The following is a 23,409-nucleotide window of genomic DNA, read 5'->3' as shown; positions in this document are numbered from 1 at the left end:
GTAGGCCGGTGACGACGACCGCCGAGCGCCGCCCGAGCAGGCAGGGGAGCCACCTTCGGTGGGATTCGTGACACTCTGTTCATTTGACAGCAACCTATGGTGTTTTTATAATGAGCGGGGTTACATAGATTAGGGTTTCTATCATTATATGTCATTGCTGATAGAAACGAGGAGTTGACAAACTGTAGACACAGTAATACTAGTGCATTGTCTCAGTTATCTTGTTAACTGTATATTGTGTTAGATAAAAGGTTCTACTACTGTAAATGACAACATCACACTGTACCATGTGTAAAATAAAAACATTTTTTAACCCTCCACTACACCCTTGCATGCACTCACTCAGTCACTCAAAACTCTTCTGTATAACACTGTACCCGCCCCTCTCCCCTTTCACCCTGGCAGTGCCCCCCACCCCCATCGCTCCACCCCAGCTGCTCCGGGCTGGCCCCACCTACCTGATCATCCAACTCAACACCAACTCCATCGTGGGAGACGGCCCCGTGATCCGTCGCGAGATCGAGTACCGCGCCAGCCAATCACCATGGTCGGAGACACATGGCGTGGGCTCGCTCACTTATAAGGTGTGTGTGTGTGTGTGTGCGAGTGTGTGTGTGTGTGTGTGTGTGTGTGTGTGTGTGCTTGCGTGCAAAATCATTGATTGTTAAGAATTATTACAAGTTCTTATTTAAAAAAAGGTTGTTATTAAATAACTCTCAATTACAAAAACATCAATGTTGATTTTATTTTAAATGCAATTCATGTCTTTGCTAAATAAAAGAAAACATGTTTCTCCTCTACTCTATTGTAAGGTGTGGCATCTGGAGCCGGACACAGAGTACCGTATCAGTGTTTTACTAACCCGGCCAGGGGAGGGAGGCACAGGGGCGCCTGGACCCCCCCTGGTCAGCAGAACCAAGTGTGCAGGTGAGTTAAGGGGGATGAACAGGTCTAAACCCAAACCTAGCTTCTGTTCAGAAGGACAACAACATTCAAACACATACTCTAATGGCCTGCTGTCCACCGGTTGAGAGGATGTGTGTGGATTACAGTGCTCAGTGGCTGATATATATGTAGGTACCTCTTTAGAAGCCAGTGTGTATGCATGTACAGGTACACAACTAAGAATTTGTTCTTAACTGACTTGCCTAGTTAAATAAAGGTTAAATAAAAAAAAATATATTTTTTTAATTATACAGTAGAATGAACAACCTGCAGCCTACTCTCTGACACTTACATGTGCTAAACTCCCCCTCACACACACACACACACACACACACACACACACACACACACACACACACACACACACACACACACACACACACACACACACACACACACACACACACACTTATCTGCACTTACCCTCCCCAGCACTCAGTGCTTATCTTTATGAAACAGCTCTCTGTAGATGTGTCAAGTGGACCGGCATGACGCCTTGTCATCTATCATAGTCTCTGATCCCTCCTGTCATGAGGCTCCAGTCGCCCACCTCCTGTCTGCTCCCCATGCCCAGATGTGAGCCTCGCTATCTGGGAAGAGAGCGCAAAGAGCAGTGACACTACATGCTCTAGATCAGGGGTGTCAAACTCATTTTACCCCGGGGGCCACATTCAGTCTTCAACGAGGTCCGGAGGGCCGCACTGGATATTGGTTATATTTCTTTGCTGTCAAAATTTTACCAAAATAGTCCTCTATCCATTGTTTTGGGAATTTTCAATGTGATTATTAGCAAGCTGAACAGTCAAGAAACTGTATGAATGTAATACATTTTAAAGTATATTTTAAAGCATATTGAGTTCGTTGTCTAATATACAGTACCAATCAAATATTTGGACACACCTACTCATTCAAGGGTTTTTCTTTATTTATACTATTTTCTACATTGAATGATGTGAAGACATCAAAACTATGAAATAACACATATGGAATCATGTAGTAACCAAAAAAGTGCTAAACAAATCAAAATATATTTTAGATTTTAGATTCTTCAAAGTAGCCACCCTATGCCTTGATGACAGCTTTGCACACTCTTGGCATTGTCTCTACCAGCTTCATGAGGTAGTCACCTGGAATGCTTTTCCAACAGTCTTGAAGGAGTTCCCATATACTGTATGCTGAACACTTGTTGGCTGCTTTTCCTTCACTCTGCGGTCCAACTGCACTTGAAGAAACTTTCAAAGTTCTTGAAATTTTCCGCATTGACTGACCTTCATGTCTTAAAGTAATAATGGACTGTCGTTTCTCTTTGCTTATTTGAGCTGTTCTTGCCATAATATGGACTTGGTATTTTATCAAATAGGGCTATCTTCTGTATATCAACCCTACCTTGTCACATCACACTGAGATTTTGGTTCCAACCGCTGTTGCTTTGTGAGACGCAGAGTAGCTGAATGGATGATTTCCACATGTGTGCTTCCCACCGTAAAGCATGGAGGAGGAGGCTTGATGGTGTGATGGTGTGGAGGTGCTTTGCTGGTGACACTGTAAGTGATTTATTTAGAATTCAAGGCACACTTAACCTGCATGGCTACCACAGCATTCTGCAGTGATACGCCATCCCATCTGGTTTGTTCTTCGTGGGACTATCATTTGTTTTTCAATAGGACAATGACCCAAGACACACCTCCAGGCTGCGTAAGGACAATTTGATCAAGAAGGAGAGTGATGGAGTGCTACATCAGATGGCCTGGCCTCCATAATCACCTGACCTCAACCCAATTGAGATGAGTTGGACCGCAGAGTGAAGAAAAAGCAGCCATCAAGTGCTCAGCATATGTGGGAACTCCTTAAAGACTGTTGGAAAAGCATTCCTCATAAAGCTTGTTGAGACAGTGCCAAGAGTGTGCAAAGCTGTCATCAAGGCAAAGGGTGGCTACTTTGAAGAATCTCAAATATGAAATGTATTTGGATTTGTTTAACACTTTTTTGGTTACCACATGATTTCATATGTGTTAGTTCATAGTTGTGATGTCTTTACTATTATTTTACAATGTAGAAAATAGTAAAAATTAAGACAAACCCTTGAATGAGTAGGTGTGTCCAAACATTTGACTGGTATTGTAAATATATACAGTGCAATCGGAAACTATTCAGACCCCTTGACTTTTTCCACATTTTGTTACGTTACAGCCTTATTCTAAAATGATTAAATAAAACATTTTCCTCATCAATCTACACACAATACCCCATAATGCCAAAGCGAAAACAGGTTTTTAGAAATGTTTGCAAATGAATAAAAAAATCCAAAACAGAAATACCTTATTTACATAAGTATTTGGAGTCTTTGCTATGAGGCTTGAAATTTAGCTCAGGTCCATCCTGTTTCCATTGATAATTCTTGAGATGTTTCTACAACTTGGAGGCCACCTGTGGTAAATTCAATTGATTGGATATGATTTAGAAAGGCACACACCTGTCTATATAGGGGTAGAAGGGCCTTGGTCAGTGTGGTGACCAAGACCCCGATGGTCACTCAGACAGCACCAGAGTTCCTGGAACCTTCCAGGCCTTTATGGTAGAGTGGCCAGATTGAAGCCACTATTCAGTAAAAGGCACACGACAGCCCACTTGGAGTTTGCCAAAAGGCACCTAAGGGAATCTCAGACCATGAGAAACAAGATTCTCTGGTCTGATGAAACCAAGATTTAACTCTTTGGACTGAATGCCATGCATCACATCTGGAGGAAACCTGGCACCATCCCTACAGTGAAGCATTTTGGTGGCAGCGTCATGCTGTGGGGATGTTTTTCAGTGACAGGGACTGGGAGAAGAGTCAGGATCGAGGGAAAGATGAACCTTGATGAAAACCTTCCCCAGAGTGCTTAGGACCACAGACTGGGGCGAAAGTTCACCTTCCAACAGGACAACAACCCTAAGCACACAGCCAAGACAACGCAGGAGTGGCTTTGGGACAAGTCTCTGAATGTCCTTGAGTGGCACAGCCAGAGCCTGGATTTGAACCCCATCGAACAACTCCGGACAGACCTGGAAATAGCTGTGCAGCGACGCTCCCCGTCCAACCTTGAGAATATCTGCGTAGAAGAATGGGAGAAACTCCCCAAATACAGGTGTGTCAAGCTTGTAGCGTCATTCCCCAGAAGACTCAATGCTGTAATCACTGCCGAAGGTTCTTCAACAAAGTACTGAGTAAAGGGTCTGAATACTTATGTAACTGTTATATTTCAGTTAAAAAATGTATATACATTTGCAAAAATTCTCCCCAAAACTGTTTTTGCTTTGTTATTATGGGGTATTGTGAGTATATTGAGTTTTTTTTAAATTATTATTAATTTTAGAATAAGGCTGTAAAAGTAACAAAATGTGAAAGGGTCTGAATACTTTCCAAATGCACTGTGTAGATATATAAAATAAAATAAATATAGAGTAAAATATATATAACTACCCGCGGGCTGGATTGGACACTCATGCTCTAGATCAAGCTGTCTCATATCCCCTCTTCCTGTCCAGCACAGAACGTTTTGGGCTAGAAACAGGAAACGACATCAGCCCTTGCCTGAAGAACATGTTCATCCAATTACCTTCAGTTAATCTGGTGCTTTTTTTAGAATATGTTTCAATACACCTACGTCCCCAGAAAGAAGGCTTTTGATGAATCCTTCTCAAGTTTTAAATGATGTAGAATAGCAATCGGGGTATGAAATAATTTCACTATTCGAATAGTATCATGAATTTTTGACGGATATTCGAAATACATGTGCTTTTTAAAGTTACGTTTTTAACCTGAGCAATGCTGTGCGAGGGAGAGGCTGAGGCTCTATTGCTACAGCTGTGGAGGTTCCGTGCCGGTGAAATGGGAGCGAGTAGATGGAGGCAGAGAGAGAGATGCTACTCGGCTACAGCCAAGACTACCTAACTTGTAGCAGCCACGTTATTAATCATCCCATATAACAGTGCCTGTCTTGACTGGAGTAGCCTAGATAAGCTAGCTAGCTAGCAAAAATGAATACTCACACTAGTATTTGAATACTAACGTCTGATATTCTAATAAATTATTCTCAGTGTGTATTTCAGACATGTCACCAGTTTACCTCACTCATTGCAGGAGAACAAAGAAGAGTACAACATCTCTGGCTGCAATCTTTGGTCTTTTGGGGAGGCACATTGGGCAAATTGGAAACAGGCTGATTTTTTTTCCTGACATGACATGACTAGACCGTTCCCTCCCTCCATCTCTCCCCCCTGGGGGCATAGATGTGTATCACCCAGCTTCTTCCTACAAACGTCAGAGGCTTTAACCTCTCTTAACCCATGACAGTGACTCAATGATGGGTCCAACTGGCACTGCCAGACCTCTCCTCCATCCATCCCTCCCTCCTTCCTCTCCCTCCTGACGCTGTGATTGTATCTGTAACACCGTGTGACCTGTAGGTCGGAGTAGAGCGAGGCTGATTGTGTTCATAACAACAGTTGACCCCTGGTGAGAAGATGTCCTCTTTGTTAGTTCACTGACATGGTTTATGACGAGAGGGAAAAGGAGGAAGATGGAAGGAGAGAGGAGATGAGCTGGAGCCAGCAGAGCCCAGAAGGGGGCTGACAACCAGTCTGACATACCCCTCCACGCCATCCACCCCTCCGTCCACCCTCCTCTCTCTCCCGCCCCTGGCTTGTCCCTTTGATTAGTCTCATCAACCTGAGTCTGTGGGCCTGGATGTCTGTAGGCTGCCGTGGTGTTTGTGTGGGCTGCGAGGGGGTGTGCTGCTGGACAGACAAACAGACAGAGACGGCGAGGGCAGCCTGGGTGGGTGGTAGTGTGATTAATCTAATAATGAGCCATGATTTCATAGAGCAGCCTTCCTAATGGGGTTCTCATCTTCATCCCACATGGCATATAGTGCTCTTCTTTTGACCAGGTCCCAGTAGTGCACTATTGGAGGGAATAGGTTCTACCTTAGCAGCATCTGTGACTGCAGTCTGGCAGATATGGTCCTGTTGGACATCATCATGACAGGGACACAGGGAACCGTCACCCCAGTCTCACACATGGCATCAGTAATTAGCAAGTTCCATATCCCATCATCTCAGCTAATAGGGCATCGCCTTTGGATCTGGAGCTGAGCAGCCTGTGCTCTGTAAGAATTAAAGGATGCGTGAGATTATATTAATAATGTGTTATTGTTGTACATCGCTCCCTTCTCCTCCCTTCTTCCCAGTCTCTCCAGGGTGTTTTTAATCTTTATCCAGTTTCCTGTGGTGAGTTTAGAAAGTAATCATCTAACCAACCGTCTGTCTATTTCTCCTTATCTTTCTATTTTTCTTCATCACTCCATCTCACACTGTCTTTCTTTCTTTCTCTGTCTCTCTTTCTTTCTCTCCCTCTGGCTCGCTCTCCCACCCACCCCTCTTCCCTTCCATCTCCCCCTCCCTCTCTCCTCCCTCCATCTCTCCATCAGAGCCTATGCGTGCATTGCGAGGCCTCACAGCGACAGAGATTCAGCCTCGTCAACTAACCTTACAGTGGGAACCTATGGGCTACAACCTGACACGCTGCCATACCTACTCTGTCTCTCTCTGCTACCGCTACTCCACGCCTGCAGGGGGCAGCGCAGGGAACAACGCCACAGTGAGGGAGTGTCTCTCTGTGGAGAGGAACCAATCACACTTCACCCTGAGGGACCTGCCCCCATTCCGATCCGTCCACGTCCGGCTGGCGCTGGAAAACCCAGAAGGCAAGAAGGAGAGCAGAGAGGTCACCTTTCAAACTGAGGAGGACAGTAAGTGGACTCTATTACCCAACATGCATTGTAAAGTTATAGTCTAGGTCAAGAAGATGAGCAGAGAGGTCACCTTCCAGACCGAGGAGGACAGTGAGTGGACTTTATTACCTAGAATGCATTGTAATTGATATGAAACCCAGAGTGTTGGACCCAGTAGTGGTCAATGCAGTGACTAACCTACATAACAATGTATTGAGTAGTGGAATCAGATCCAATTTAAGTGGCAGGACCCAATTCATTGATTGGCATTTTTACAGTGGTTTGATAGATATAAAAATATTGTTATTACTTTCTATATAATCAAGGTTGTACAACCGACTATACTTTCCTCACTGAGTAGCTTGAAGTAGGCATATAAGTATTGTATTATTGTGTGCTGGGTACACTATGATTGTGTGCTGGGTACACTAAGTTATCCTGCCTCCAGTGACTAAATACAGTAAGAGGGCGAAAAAACACATATTGACTTGCAAAATAAGCAGGATCAGCATAACTAAATGGAAGATAAGCCTTTTAAATGAAAGCAGATTAAAAATTAATCAGTCAGTCAGAGTCATGGCCACCAGCGAAATGGTGAAATTATTTTGCTTGTTTTTTATCCTAACACGTTCCTGTATACAACAGTGGATTAAGCACATTTTAATATACATTTCCCCTAGATGGATTGAAGATGTAGGTCAGAGAAAATGTACTATGCAATGAAACATTGCTCACAGCAGTTCTTGACCCATGAGAGAGAGGAGAGAAAGAGAGAGAGACAATGAAACATTGCTCACAGCAGTTCTTCACCCATGAGAGAGGAGAGAAAGAGAGAAAGACAGAGAGACGGAGAGAAAGAGAGAGCGAGCAAGGTTACAGTACAATATATTTTATGAGTATGAAATTGGCTGCGTTTGGAAACCTCCAAATTGCAAGGTCCTCCCATGAGTTTGAGGACAATGCGCTCCTGCAATATAATGTAATATATTTCATAGTCATTTGAACAGCAGCACTTGGAGAGAGAGGGAGGGAGAGGGGGAGAGAGAGAGAGAGACTCTCCACTATCTTCACCTTCCAGAGCTCTCTTTGGGCAAGAGAAAATAATGAAAAAGACTACAGGGAGATCTAATAAAATTACATCTGTTTTTTTGGCACAAACCCACACGTACGGATGCACAGATTCAACCCAGAGTTCATGAGTCCCAGACAACCACAAGCCATTATTCATCTCTAGGGCTTGTTGAACTTTCCCAACTCTGTCCCTGAACCTATCAACTGTGTCTTCAACATATGCACGGCCTCGTGAATAATACCCTGATAATAATGCCCTGATTTTACAGGCCTCTATTAGATCCATTGACTGCTAGTCCCTAATCCCCATGTTAAAACAAGAGTCCCTGTCTCAGACAAAGTCTCAGACTCAGTTGGGTTTCTTGTTTGGATGCCCATTTCCCTGCTTGGCCCTGCCATTACACTGCGGCCATTGTGTTCCTCTCAGGTCTGTTGTAGAGAGAGAGAGAGAGAGAGAGAGAGAGAGAGAGGACAGAGCAGGTTTAACTGTCAGCCACAAGGCAGTGCTCTAGACTTTACCCATCTGAGCCACAGCCTTAGAGCCAGACAGACAGCAAGACAGTCAGCGGAGCTTGTTAGTTGAAGAAACCTGCATGAACTGTAGCAGCGACATCTTTCAATCAGACTCAGATGTACACACAAACACACATGCAATCTTCCACGCAGGCACACACTCCCCAAATCTTCTGGTCCTCAATTCGATTTGCCTGTCTTTAGGGTTGGAAACCAGATATCCGTAATCACTTCCTTCCCATAGGGCCCCCTATGCAATAAACTGCGAGTTCTCAGAATGTTTATGTTGTGTTTTCTCTTCCAGTTCCTGGTGGCGTTGCCCCAGAGTCACTGACCTTCACCCCATTGGACGATATGATCTTTCTGAAGTGGGAGGAGCCTGTGGAGCCCAATGGGGTCATCACACAGTATGAGGTATGGAACATGCCTTCAACTTTCCGTCTGTCTACCTTTTTGCGATCACATATCTATCTCAGACTCAATCTTGATCTCTATCTTTCTTTTTCTCCCCTATTCATATTTTTGTCTTTATTTTACTGATATTTATCTCTATCACTAATTTCCTTCAACTTGACACAGATCACTGTGTTGTTGTGTTTTTGTTATAATTTTAGTAAATTTTTTGGTCCAAAAATACTCAAATCACTAGGAATTCAGCTAAAAATGTATTTAATTAAGGAAATCTGTTCGAGTATTTCCATGAATAAAAAAAGAGATGTGATCATGTCTCAATGTAATCAATGTATTAAATGATAGTTATTTTGAAATACAGTCTTTTTTTGCACTTAGTTGTGGTCAATTTGCAGTGTACAAATGATTATAAATAATGTTCCGGCCCCCCGACCATCCTCTTCAACAATAATCAGAATCTGAATCGAGTTGCCTACCCGTGCAATACAGTTTATATCTGCCCTGGTCATTAATAGGGAATGTATTTCCCCCCCCCCCCGTCCCCCCCCCCCGTCCCCACGCCCCCCGTCCCCAGTTCAGGCCTCCGTATATGTTCCTATGCTAATGAGACGAGCTGAGCCTCTGACTGCAGCCCTGCAATTATATATAGACAAGCAGTATAATTACTTATTTCTCTAAGAGACACTTTCACATGGGGGGGCAACTTTAAATGCTTCTAATTATAATACATTTTTGTGTATATATATCCCTGGTCACCTCCGACACAGGCCTCTGTAGCCAACTCTTAGAGCTTACAGGCAGGCTGCGGTGACACAGCTGAATGAAGGAAAGGTGTCCACACAGAGACAGGTCTGGGCCTGAGGAGTCTGCTCTGACAGAGAGAGAGAGTATGTTGAAAAGGAAGAGACATGTAAATAGTGAGATGGAGAGAGACTGATAGAATGAGGCTGGGGTAGACTTGATGACTTGTTCCTTGTTTTGTCCTGAGTGATGGGACTGACTCTGTGTAAGCAAAAATCTAATGAAATCAAATCAAATTTTATTGGTCACATACATATGGTTAGCAGATGTTAATGTGAGTGTAGCGAAATGCTTGTGCTTCTAGTTCCGACCGTGCAGTATTATCTAACAAGTAATCTAATAATTTCACAACATACACACAAGTGTAAAGGAATAAATAAGAATATGTACATATAAATATATGGATGAGCGATGGCCGTGTTGCATACGCAATATGCAGTAAATGGTATATAGTACAGAATATACATATGAGATGAGTAATGTAGGGTATGTAAACATTATATAAAGTGGCATTGTTTAAAGTGACTAGTGATACATTTATTACATCCAATTTTTTATTATTAAAGTGGCTAGAGATTTGAGTCAGTATGTTGGCAGCAGCAACTCAATGTTAGTGATGGCTGTTTAACAGTCTGAGGGCCTTGAGGTAGAAGCTGTTTTTCAGTCTCTCGGTCCCAGCTTTGATGCACCTGTACTGACCTCGCCTTCTGGATGATAACGGGGTGAACAGGCAGTGGCTCGGGTGGTTTTTGTCCTTGATGATCTTTTTGGCTTTCCTTTCGACATTGGGTGGTGTAGGTATCCTGGAGGGAAGTTAATTTGCCCCCCGGTGATGTGCTGTGCAGACCTCACCAGCCCCTGGAGAGCCTTACGGTTGTGGGCGGAGCAGTTGCCGTATCAGGCGGTGATACAGCCCGACAGGATGTTGTCGATTGTGCATCTGTAAAAGTTTGTGAGTGTTTTCGGTGACAAGCCAACTTTCTTCCCTTCTTCACCACGCTGTCTGTGTGGGTGGACCATTTCAGTTTGTCCATGATGTGTACGCCGAGGAACTTAAAACGTTCCACCTTCTCCACTGCCGTCCCGTCGATGTGGATAGGGGGGTGCTCCCTCTGCTGTTTCCTGAAGTCCACGATCTTCTCCTTTGTTTTGTTGACGTTGAGTGTGAGGTTATTTTCCTGACACCACACTCCGAGGGCCCTTACCTCCTCTATGTAGGCCGTCTCGTCGTTGTTGGTAATCAAGCCTACCACTGCAGTGTCATCTGCAAACTTGATGATTGAGTTGGAGGCGTGCATGGCCACGCAGTCATGGATGAACAGGGAGTACAGGAGAGGGCTGAGAACACACCCTTGTGAGGCCCCAGTTTTGAGGATCAGCGGGGTGGAGATGATGTTTCCTACCCTCACCTCCTGGGGGCGGCCCGTCAGAAGGTCCAGGACCCAGTTGCACAGGGCGTGGTCGAGACCCAGGGTCTCAAGCTTAATGACGAGTTTGGAGGGTACTATGGTGTTAAATGCTGAGCTGTAATTGATGAACAGCATTCTTACATAGGTATTCCTCTTGTCCAGATGGGTTTGGGCAGTGTACAGTGTGATTGCGATTGGTCGTCTGTGGACCTATTGGGGCGGTAAGCAAATTGGAGTGGGTCTAGGGGGTCAGGTAGGGTGGAGATGATATGATCCTTGACTAGTCTCTCAAAGCACTCCATGATGACGGAAGTGAGTACTACAGGGCGGTAGTTGTTTAGCTCAGTTACCTTAGCTTTCTTGGGAACAGGAACAATGGGGGCCCTCTTGAAGCATGTGGGAACAGCAGACTGGGATAGGGATTGATTGAATATATCCGTAAACACACCAGCCAGCTGGTCTGCGCATGCTCTGAGGACAAGGCTAGTGATGCGAGGGTTAACACGTTTAAATGTTTTACTCATGTTGGCTGCGGTGAAGGAGAGCCCACAGGTTTTGGTAGCGGGCCGTGTCAGTGGCACTGTATTGTCCTCAAAGAGAGTAAAGAAGTTGTTTAGTTTGTCTTGGAGCAAGACGTCGGTGTCCGCGACGGGGCTGGTTTTCTTTTTGTAATCCATGATTGTCTGTAGACCCTGCCACATACGTCTCGTGTCTGAGCCATTGAATTGCGACTCTACTTTGTCTCTATACTGTCGCTTAGCTTGTTTGATTGCCTTGCGGAGGGAATAGCTACACTGTTTGTATTCTGTCATGTTTCCGGTCACCTTGCCATGATTAAAAGCAGTGGTTCGCGCTCTCAGTTTTGCGTGAATGCTGCCATTAATCCACGGTTTCTGGTTGGGGAAGGTTTTAACCTCTTACATCTAGATGTTCCGCTAGCGGAACACCTGCTCCAATATCCAATGATGGGCATGGCGCGAAATACAAATTCCTCTAAAATCCGAAAACTTCAATTTTTCAAACATATGACTATTTTACAGCATTTTAAAGACAAGACTCTCGTTAATCTAACCACACTGTCCGATTTCAAAAAGGCTTTACAGCGAAAGCAAAACATTAGATTATGTCAGCAGAGTACCCAGCCAGAAATAATCAGACTACCCATTTTTCAAGCTAGCATATAATGTCACAAAAAACAAAACCACAGCTAAATGCAGCACTAACTTTTGATGATCTTCATCAGATGACAACCCTAGGACATTATGTTATACAATGCATGCATGTTTTGTTCAATCAAGTTCATATTTATATCAAAAACCAGCTTTTGACATTAGCATGTGACGTTCAGAACTAGCATACCCCCCGCAAACTTCCGGGGAATTGACTAACAATTTACTAAATTACTCACGATAAACGTTCACAAAAAACATAACAATTATTTTAAGAATTATAGATACAGAACTCCTTTGTGCAATCGAGGTGTCCGATTTTAAAATAGCTTTTCGGTGAAAGCACATTTTGCAATATTCTCAGTAGATAGCCCAGCCATCACGGCTAGCCATTTAGACACCCACCAAGTTTAGCCCTGACCAAAGTCAGATTTACTATTACAAAAGTTTGATTACCTTTGTTGTCTTCGTCAGAATGCACTCCCAGGACTGCTACTTCAATAACAAATGTTGGTTTGGTCCAAAATAATCCATCGTTATATCCAAATAGCGGCGTTTTGTTCGTGCGTTCCAGACACTATCCGAAATGGTAAATCAGGGTTACGAGCATGGCGCAATTCGTGACAAAAAAATTCTAAATATTCCATTAACGTACTTCGAAGCATGTCAACCGCTGTTTAAAATCAATTTTTATGCCATTTTTCTCGTAAAAAAGCGATAATATTCCGACCGGGAATCTCCGTTTAGGTAAACAGAGGAAAGAAAACAAAGCATTCGGTCGACGCGGGCACGCGCCTGAGTCTCACAGTACTGTAACCAGCCACTACCCAAACGCGCTACTTTTTTTCAGCCAGAGCCTGCTAAGCCACGATTCAGCTTTTTGCCGCCTTCTGAGAGCCTATGGCAGCCGTAGGAAGTCTCACGTAACAGCAGAGATCCTTTGTAATGGATAGAGATGGCAAAGAAGGCCAAGAAATGGTCAGACAGGGTACTTCCTGTACAGAATCTTTTCAGGTTTTGACCTGCCATTTGAGTTCTGTTATACTCACAGACACCATTCAAACAGTTTTAGAAACTTTGGAGTGTTTTCTATCCAAAGCCAATAATTATATGCATATTCTAGTTACTGGGCAGGAGTAGTAACCAGATTAAATCGGGTACATTTTTTATCCAGCCGTGTCAATACTGCCCCCTAGCCCTAACAGGTTAATCGTCACCGTGGGTACAACATCACCGATACACTTGCTAATAAACTCGCTCACCGAATCAACGTATAAATCAATGTTGTTGTCTGAGGCTATCCAGAACATATCCCATCCATGTGATCGAAGCAATCTTGAAGCGTGGAATCAGATTGGTAGGACCAGCGTTGAACAGACCTGAGCACGGGCGTTTCCTGTTTTAGTTTCTGTCGATCGGCTGGGAGCAACAAAATGGAGTCGTGGTCAGATTTGCCGTGGTAGCTCCACGCAAAGATGTTTCAAAAGCTTACTTTATGTTGACTTTTTCACTGCATCAGGATAGCATAGGGTTCCTGGGTCTTGTTCAAAGAAAATGCATTCCCTTCTCCCACACAGTGAGCTTGCGAATGATCCCATACCTATTTTTTCACTAATTTTAACATTTAGCAGACGCTCTTATCCAGAGCGACTGTAAGTCGCTCTGTGAATGCATACATTTCATTTCATCATTTTTTTTCCCTTTTTTTTTTCCTGTGCTGGCTCCCCGTGAGAATCAAACCCACAACCCTGGCGTTGCAAACACCATGCTCTACCAACTGAGCTACAGGGAAGGCATTTTAGCCTCACAATATACAGTATGATCATTTCCAAACACAGTGTGTGGTAGCTTTTCAACTTTTCTAAAGTACCTGACAATAGCAACTCCTGGGTGTCCGATTTGTTCACTCTTTTTCACTGCATCAGGATAGCATAGGGTTCCTGGGTCTTGTTCGAAGAAAATACGTTCCCTTCTCCCACACAGTGAGCTTGCGAATGATCCCATACCTATTTTTGCACTAATGTTCTAGCCTCACAACCTGCGTCAGAGCAAGGCCGGGAGGCCTGAACTTTGGCACACAAATAAATATACAGTATGATCATTTCCAAACACAGTGTGTGGTATCTTTTCAACTTTTCTAAAGCACCTGACAATAGCAGCCCCTGGGTGTCCGATTTGCATTTCTTCTTTTTCCCCCGTTTTGTGAGAAATAATAACATTTACTGGGAATTAATGGCCAGTTAGTTGAGTGAGTCACTCTAGAATCAAGATAAATCTATTGCACGATGAGGCTAGTTAATGACCTGTGGCTTTTCCACCCCTTTAAATGTACAATCTGCAATAGTCACTGCTGTTCAATGACCATTTCAATTAATGAAGAGTTTGGCTATAAAACAAATTACAGACGGTGGCATTAAAGTATGAAATAACATCATGGTGGAGCATGTATGGCTGGATAAATCCCACTGGCTCAGTCCATCTCCTTCACTTTTGTGTGGTTGTACAGGTCTTCTCTATTGAGCCACAGTCAGTGCTTGACCCATGACCTGTGAGCTGCTGTGGATAAAGTACTGCATGAGACATGTAAATAGTGAGATATAGAGAGACTGATAGATAGAATGATGAAAGGAAGAAATTGTTGGAATAGATATTGAAGGTTGAGAAAGCAAAAGGAAGATGCAGTAGGAATAGGGAGAAGATGATGAGAAGTGGGAAGATGAATTTAGGCAGTGTGTGAAAGAAGGGAGGTATGGAGGAGTGAGAATAGACGGTTGAATCAGGAGAGAGGAGAATGAGAAACAAGGACGTGTCAGAGCTGCCTGGTGAGTGGCTAGAGAAGAGAAGATAGAGAAGAGAGGGAAGAGAGAGAGAAGAGAGAGGGGGGAGGAGAGTGAGGGAAAGAAGAGAAGAGAGGAACGTTAGAAGAGAGAGGCACTGAGAACGGGATCTCTGAGAAAAGAAAGGAGAGTGAAGCAGAAGAGAACAGCAGCAGAAATAATTGGGGGGTGTTGGTTGTCTGTGTGGTGACAGAGGAGACGTTCTGAGTGCTTCCTTCAGTAACACATGATGATAACAGGAATGATCTCATTTTGGGCTCCATGGTGTCACTGTGGGTTGGGGTGCAATGTAGGCAGGCACAGTCAGAGACACAGTAACACCACCTCATTTGTAAAATATCTGCTTGCCTCCCAACATTGAAACAACCCACAGCAAAACATCTCTCTCTCCTCCGACAACAATAACACTAACAACAATAACAACACCTATCAAATGATCTCAGGTAGTGGAATCAAATCTCGTTTTGATTCATTTATGTTCACAGTTTGTCATCAGAGACTACTCATTGTGATTCTATGGTTTGTGTTTTGTTCCTTGTTTCTAAATCTGTTAGAACAACAATACTCTTACTACAACAACAACAACACAGCATAGTGACCCTATTTGTCTGTGTTTTGTTTCCGGTCCCCAGATCAGTTACCAGGGCATCGAGTCATCCGACCCAGGTATCAACGTACCAGGCCCTCGCCGTACCGTTTCCAAACTGAGGAACGAAACATACCACATGTTCTCTGGCCTACACCCTGGCACCACCTACCTGGTGTCTGTTAGAGCTCGCACCGCCAAGGGCTTCGGACAAACCGCCCTCACTGAGATCACCACCAACATCTCCGGTGAGGATCTATAGAATGAGCAGTGACCGACGCATCAGGGTTAGGGCTGGGGCTGAGAATGAGGCTAGGGGTAGACTAGAGGGGTTGCTGTGGGTTGTTTGACTTGATGACTTGTTCCTTGTTCTGTCCTGAGAGATGGGACTGACTCTGTGTAAGCAAAAATGTGATAGGTCCACACAAAGATGTTTCAAACGCTTACTTTATGTTTAGATTATTTTTCACTCTTTTTCACTGCATCAGGATAGCATAGGGTTCCTGGGTCTTGTTCGAAGAAAATACGTTCCCTTCTCCCACACAGTGAGCTTGCGAATGATCCCATACCTATTTTTGCACTAATGTTCTAGCCTCACAACCTGCGTCAGAGCAAGGCCGGGAGGCCTGAACTTTGGCACACAAATAAATATACAGTATGATCATTTCCAAACACAGTGTGTGGTATCTTTTCAACTTTTCTAAAGCACCTGACAATAGCAGCCCCTGGGTGTCCGATTTGCATTTCTTCTTTTTCCCCCGTTTTGTGAGAAATAATAACATTTACTGGGAATTAATGGCCAGTTAGTTGAGTGAGTCACTCTAGAATCAAGATAAATCTATTGCACGATGAGGCTAGTTAATGATCTGTGGCATTTCCACCCCTTTAAATGTACAATCTGCAATAGTCACTGCTGTTCAATGACCATTTCAATTAATGAAGAGTTTGGCTATAAAACAAATTACAGACGGTGGCATTAAAGTATGAAATAACATCATGGTGGAGCATGTATGGCTGGATAAATCCCACTGGCTCAGTCCATCTCCTTCACTTTTGTGTGGTTGTACAGGTCTTCTCTATTGAGCCACAGTCAGTGCTTGACCCATGACCTGTGAGCTGCTGTGGATAAAGTACTGCAACTGTCACCTCTGACCTGTCTCATCTCTCTCTCAGCCCCTCTCTCTCTCTAGCCTTTCCACTTAACTCTATTCATGTATTTCTCTAACATACCCTCTTAAACCCACCACAGTAAAGGAAAGTGAGCTCTCTTCATTAGCCTTCAACCTCGGTCATTCATACATTTACAAAGGCTTGGTTTTCTATCCAGCGGTTGAAGGTATTGAATCCAGCCATACTACACACGTTCTCCAGTTTCTCTGTACTGAGTTAGTACTAGCCATGAATGTGTATGTTACACTCTTACTCTGTCTAATATTTTTGGGTTTAACCTCAACTGAGTGTACAAAACATTAGGAACATCTTCCTAATATTGAGTTGCACCCCCTTTTGCCCTCAGAACAGTCTCAATTCATTCGGGGAATGGACTCTACAAGGTGCCGAAAGCGTTCCACAAGGGATGCTGGCCCATGTCGATTCCAATGCTTCCCACAGTTGTCTATATGTCCTTTGGGTGGTGGGCCATTTTTGGTACACACGGGAAACTGTTGAGCGTGAAACTCAGCAGCGTTGCAGTTCTTGACACACTCAAACCGGTGCGCCTGACACCTACTACCGTACCCCGTTCAAAGGCACTTACATTTTTTGTCTTGCCCATTCACCCTCTGAATAGCACACATACACAATCCATGTCTCAATTGTCTCAAGGCTTGAAAATCCTTCTTTAACCTGTCTCCTCCTCTTCATCAACACTGATTGAAGTGGATTTAACAAGTGACACCAATAGGGGATCGTAGCTTTCACCTGCATTCACTTGGGTTCCATGTAGAACCTTTTGTGGAAAGGGTTTTACATGGAACCCAAAAGGGTTCTACCTGGAACCAAAAAACGGTTCTCCTATGGGGACAGCCAAAGAACCCTTTTTCTTCTGACCCAAAATGGAAAAACAACACCAGGTAGACTCCGCGATATGAGTTAACAATTTCCACAACAACTAAGAGCGTTGAAGCGCGAGGCAAAACTTCTCCGCTGTTTTGGTGCCCTGGCTCCCACGCTGGGAACAGCGTGAAAGGAACCTGTGCACATGCGCAGATACTGTGTGTGACTGTGTGAGAGTGAAGTCTTGCATCCTTTAATTTCAGAGGCTGTTGGTTTAGCTGATTATTAATAATCTTTCTTTATTGTGAAAGCTCATGTTTTTTATTGGCTGGCTGCTCCTTTGCTAATTGTCTTTTAACGGTAAACAGAGACGGGAACACAATGTGTGTGTGTTCCCATAGATGGGAGCTTACCAAGGTATGTTCCAGTCTGCAGTCCTGTTCAAGGGGGCGTGGCTGTGAGATGTATTGTAATTACAGGGGATTCTTATCGTCCCTGTGAATAATTATGGGAATGTCCTGCAGCTGTCTATGTGAATGAGTTTTATCCCACTTCCTGTGTTATATATGATTGTTTTGTTACTTACTCCCTCATTTTCTATCTCTCTCTCTTTCTTTTAATCTAATTTTCTATCTCTCTCTCTTTGTCTCTTTCTCTCTCATGTTCTCTCTCTCTCTCATGTTCTCTCTCTTTCGGTCTCGTTCTCTCTCATGTTCTATCTCTCTCTCTGTCTCTTTCTCTCTCATGTTCTATCTCTCTCTGTCTCTTTCTCTCTCGTGTTCTATCTCTCTCTCTGTCTCTTTCTCTCTCATGTTCTATCTCTCTCTGTCTCTTTCTCTCTCATGTTCTATCATCAATCAATTAATCAATCTCTCTCTCTCTCTCTCTCTCTCTCTCTCTCTCTCTCTCACAACCACACTCTCCCTTCCCCCTCTCCACCTCCATCTGTATCTCCCCTTCCCCCTCCATCTTCCTATCCCCTCTCTCCTCATCTCTCAGCCCCAGTGTTTGACTATGAGGATGTCCCAGCCCCACTCAGTGAGTCAGAGAGCACCATCACGGTGCTGTTGAGACCAGCGCTTGGCAGAGGAGCACCAGTCAGGTACAGTCACATTACTAATCACAGTAATAGGCCTCACACAACTGTCACTCATGTCTACCACTAGATCAATATGTTCACTTGTATAACAAGAATGTTTTGAATAAATGTCATTGCTATTTGATTTGTGTTTCTTATTTTATTCCACCTTTTATTTAATCAGGAAGTGTCTTTGAGAACTTTTTTTACAAGGTTGACCTTAAAGGGACTATCCGTAGTTGAAACAACAATAAAGCATTCTCCCCACCACTGTTTCGTTATAAAGCTGAGAGATGGGCCTGGCACTCTCACATTCATAGACCGAGCTATGGATGCAAGGACTGACCATCCATGATATCAAAATTAAAGTCTTAACCATGTTTTGAGGCTATAGAGTGTTACTTTGTTTACACACTTTGGAGTAAAACAACCTTATATTTTGGGTTCTGATGGGGTACGACAGTTGAACTAAGCTCATGAGGCATTTTTAAGTTGGATTCTTTAAGAATCTATATAACTAATTTACATGTCCAGAAATGGATGTATCTACTGCAGATTTCCCCTTTAAGAGGGCCATTTGTTTCCAGCGTAGTTATCACCTATCAGTCTGTTGTCATCCTTCTCTCCGCAGTGCGTACCAGGTGGTGGTAGTAGAAGAGGACGGTTCCAGGCGGGTCAGGAGGAGCAGGAGGAGGAGGAGGGAGCTGGGTAGCGGGTCAGACTGTTTCCCTGTGCCAGCGTCACAGGTGGAGGCTCAGTCTAAGTCCCACTACTACACGGCTGAGCTTCCCCCCTCCAGTCTCCCTGAGGCCACTCCGTTCACTGTAGGGGACAACCACACCTATAACGGCTACTGGAACACTCCCCTGGACCCCTCCAAGAACTACCTAGTCTTCTTCCAGGCTATAAGCAACTTCAGAGGGGTAAGTTTATAGACCTGTCAATAAAGTCTGAGTCAAGTCTGGAGTCTTTGTCAAACATGCCATAGGAGTAAGCAAGACAGCACGGACAGATCAGGGGACCAGCCTAAACTTCAGTCCTTTGGGACAAATCAAGTGTTATTGAATTGAGAAGGTAAAACTGTGGCTGTAGGAGAGAAGTACTTCAGCTCTGAAACTCAGGCTGTTTTCTTTCTTTCTTTCTTTCTTTCTTTCTTTCTTTCTTTCTTTCTTTCTTTCTTTCTTTCTTTCTTTCTTTCTTTCTTTCTTTTTGTCTGTCTGTCCCTGTCCCTGTCCCCTCTGAGCCTGCGGCCTAGAGGAAACTGAAATGAGACTTATGGTAGATAAAAAGAGGAAGTAGTGGGCCAGGTGCTGTTTCAATCATAAAGCCCATATGGAGCTAAATGACTACAGTCTGGTCTGCCTGGCTTCAGCCTCTCAGAGAAAGTTGGATATCATGCATCATGTATACAGTATGACTATATGACTCTGGTAGCTGCATATTTATTAAAAAAGTGTTTAATAAAAGGTGTGCGCCAAGGCGGTTTGGAAACTGCGTCTTCAGTCGTTGTACTGCAATCGCCTGGGTCAAAATGCATCAGAGAGAGTCCCAGGGCAGAACTGGTCAACACGTGCTTCCTACGTGGTTGCTAGGATGCAAAAATCTCTACAGGTTAGAAGGTTCCATAGGTTGTAATGCTGGAATGACTAACTTCCCTTGGCTGTAAGGTCAAGGACTTACCCTCAGTGTGTGTGTCTTCTGAATCACACTCTGACTCAATCTCTTGTGTGTCTTAACTATCGATCATTAAAGCTAATACTGAACCCTTTGACATCAGTGGCCTGCAGTTCTAATGACTCCTCCGTCCTCCCTTAATACCCAATTAAATGTTTTTTTGGTGTGTCTCATTATGACTGTGGTGTTATTATAGTTGTACGTTTACCTACCTCTTAGAGCACTCTTAGCCACCGCTCTATTCCATCCTGACAAAACAGCTCATAAGATTGGAATATTCTAATTCATGTATATTATTGTTTCTCTGTCTGCCCTGCGAGCAATTTTATCTCAGTCTGTTTATAAAACTTCTCTATTTGAATCTCTGTGTGTGTGTGTGTGTGTGTGTGTGTGTGTATGTGTGTGTGTGTGTGTGTGTGTGTGTGTATTTGCTGGCTCTGCAAAAAGGGGGAAGCACATAATTTTTTGACAATTATTCAGGATAATTAGCTGTAGGTTTCCAGAACCATGGCTCTGAGAGCTGCTGCTGCCACTGAATGGAACTGTAATTGCTTTGACGGATGTCTTTACTGGAGCTTGAAAGACAGCAAGATTGGTGCAATCAGTTCTTTATAAAACACAGAAGTGCTCAGACACATACCCACACACACACACACACATCACACACACATCACAAAGCCACTCCTACAGACAGTGAGTCACGTGGCCGTGGCTTGCTATATAAAACAAGCAGACGGACATCGAGGCATTCAGTTACTGTTTGATTGAATGTTAGAATGGGCAAAGAGTGACCTAAGCGACTTTGAGCGTGGTATGATCACTGGTGCCCGGCCCGCCGGTTCCAGTATGTCAGAAACGGCTTGCCTCCTGGGCTTTTCACGCACGACAGTGTCTAGTGTTTACAGAGAATGGTGTGACAAACAAAAACATCCAGTCAGCGGCAGTCCTGTGGACGAAAATGTTGATGAGAGGTCGAAGGAGAATTTTTTATTTTTTTATTTCACCTATATTTAAGCAGGTAGGCTAGTTGAGAACAAGTTCTCATTTACAACTCTGACCTGGCCAAGATAAAGCAAAGCAGTGCGACACAAACAACAACACAGAGTTACACATGGAATAAACAAACATACAGTCAATAATACAATAGAAAAAGTCTATATACAGTGTGTGCAAATGAGGTAGGATAAGGGAGGTAAGGCAATAAATAGGCCGTAGTGGCGAAATAATTACAATATAGCAATTAAACACTGGAGTGATAGATGTGCAGAAGATGAGTGTGCAAGTAGAGATACTGGGATGCAAAGGAGCAAAATAAATAAAATAAATAACAGTATGGAGACGAGGTAGTTGGATATTTACAGGTGCAGTGATCTGTGAGCTGCTCTGACAGCTGGTGCTTAAAGTTTGTGAGGGAGATATGAGTCTCCAGCTTCAGTGGTTTTTGCAGTTCGTTCCAGTCATTGGCAGCAGAGAACTAGAAGGAAAGGCGGCCAAAGAAGGAATTGGCTTTGGGGGTGACCAGTGAAATATACCTGCTGGAGCGCGTGCTACGGGTGGGTGCTGCTATGGTGACCAGTGAGCGGGGCTTTACCTAGCAAAGACTTATAGGTGACCTGGAGCAAGTGGGTTTGGCGATGAACATGAAGCGAGGGCCAGCCAACGAGAGCACACAGGTCATTGTGGTGGGTAGTATATGGGGCTTTGGTGACAAAACGGATGGTACTGTGATAGACTGCATCCAATTTGCTGAGTAGAGTGTTGGAGGCTATTTTGTAAATGACATCACCGAAGTCTAGGATTGGTAGGATAGTCAGTTTTACGAGGGTATGTTTGGCAGCATGAGTGAAGGATGCTTTGTTGCGAAATAGGAAGCCGATTCTAGATTTAATTTTGGATTGGAGATGCTTAATGTGAGTCTGGAAGGAGAGCTTACAGTTTAACCAGACACCTAGGTATTTGTAGTTGTCCACATATTCTAAGTCAGAACCGTCCAGAGTAGTGATGCTGGACGGGCGGGCAAGTGCGGGCAGCGATCGGTTGAAGAGCATGCATTTAGTTTTACTTGCATTTAAGAGCAGTTGGAGGCAACGGAAGGAGAGTTGTATGGCATTGAAGCTCGTCTGGAGGTTAGTTAACACAGTGTCCAAAGAAGGGCCAGAAGTATACAGAATGGTGTAGTCTGCGTAGAGGTGGATCAGAGAATCACCAGCAGCAAGAGCGACATCATTGATGTATACAGAGAAGAGTCAGCCTGAGAATTGAACCCTGTGGCACCCCATAGAGATTGCCAGAGGTCTGGACAACAGGCCCCCTGATTTGACACACTGAACTCTGTCTGAGAAGTAGTTGGTGAACCAGGCGAAGCAGTCATTTGAGAAACCAAGGCTGTTGAGTCTGCCGATAAGAATGTGGTGATTGACAGAGTCGAAAGCCTTGGCCAGGTCGATGAATACAGCTGCACAGTATTGTCTCTTATCGATGGCGGTTATGATATCGTTTAAGACCTTGAGTGTGGCTGAGGTGCACCCATGACCAGTACGGAAACCAGATTGCATAGCGGAGAAGGTACGGTGGGATTCGAAATGGTCGGTGATCTGTTTGTTAACTTGGCTTTCGAAGACCTTAGAAAGGCAGGGTAGGATAGATATAGGTCTGTAGCAGTTTGGGTCTAGAGTGTCTCCCCCTTTGAAGATGGCGATGACCGCGGCAGCTTTCCAATCTTTGAAGATCTCAGATGATACGAAAGAGAGGTTGAACAGGCTAATAATAGCGGTTGCAACAAGTTCAGATTGTCTAGCCTGGCTGATTTGTAGGGGTCCAGATTTTGCAGCTCTTTCACAACATCAGCTATCTGGATTTGGGTGAAGGAGAAATGGGGGAGGCTTGGGCAATTTGCTGTGGGGGGTGCAGGGCTGTTGATTGGGGTAGAGGTAGCCAGGTGTAAAGCATGGCCAGCTGTAGAAAAATGCTTATTGAAATTCTCAATTATCGTGGATTTATCGGTGTGTGCAAGAATGTGCAAGTTAACAGGCGGGCCACAAACAGGCAAATAACGGCGCAGTACAACAGTGGTGTGCAGAAAGGCATCTCTGAACGCACAACGCAGAGCACCAAACCAGGCTCCACTCCTATCAGCTAAAAACAAG

At 44.1% G+C, this 23,409-nt stretch overlaps 1 protein-coding gene across 8 annotated transcripts in view; it reads left to right on the top strand.

The window, feature by feature from the left end:
• LOC106570261 (receptor-type tyrosine-protein phosphatase U) overlaps positions 1–23,409 on the top strand; it is a 326,028-nt gene that overhangs the window by 225,854 nt on the left and 76,765 nt on the right. For all 8 annotated transcript variants that reach the window (XM_014142386.3, XM_014142381.3, XM_014142384.3 and 5 more), the window contains exons 7-13: positions 406–584; positions 813–927; positions 6,417–6,737; positions 8,608–8,717; positions 15,563–15,764; positions 18,511–18,613; positions 19,221–19,512. In XM_014142386.3, coding sequence (XP_013997861.1) covers positions 406–584; positions 813–927; positions 6,417–6,737; positions 8,608–8,717; positions 15,563–15,764; positions 18,511–18,613; positions 19,221–19,512 — 1,322 coding nt within the window. The remainder of the gene's footprint in view (positions 1–405; positions 585–812; positions 928–6,416; positions 6,738–8,607; positions 8,718–15,562; positions 15,765–18,510; positions 18,614–19,220; positions 19,513–23,409) is intronic.

The sequence above is a fragment of the Salmo salar genome, chromosome 14, assembly GCF_965601325.2.
Source record: "Salmo salar chromosome 14, fSalSal1, whole genome shotgun sequence".
NCBI lineage: Eukaryota > Metazoa > Chordata > Actinopteri > Salmoniformes > Salmonidae > Salmo > Salmo salar.
Note: the sequence above shows the minus strand (reverse complement) of the source record. Positions and strands in the feature narration are given on the sequence as shown.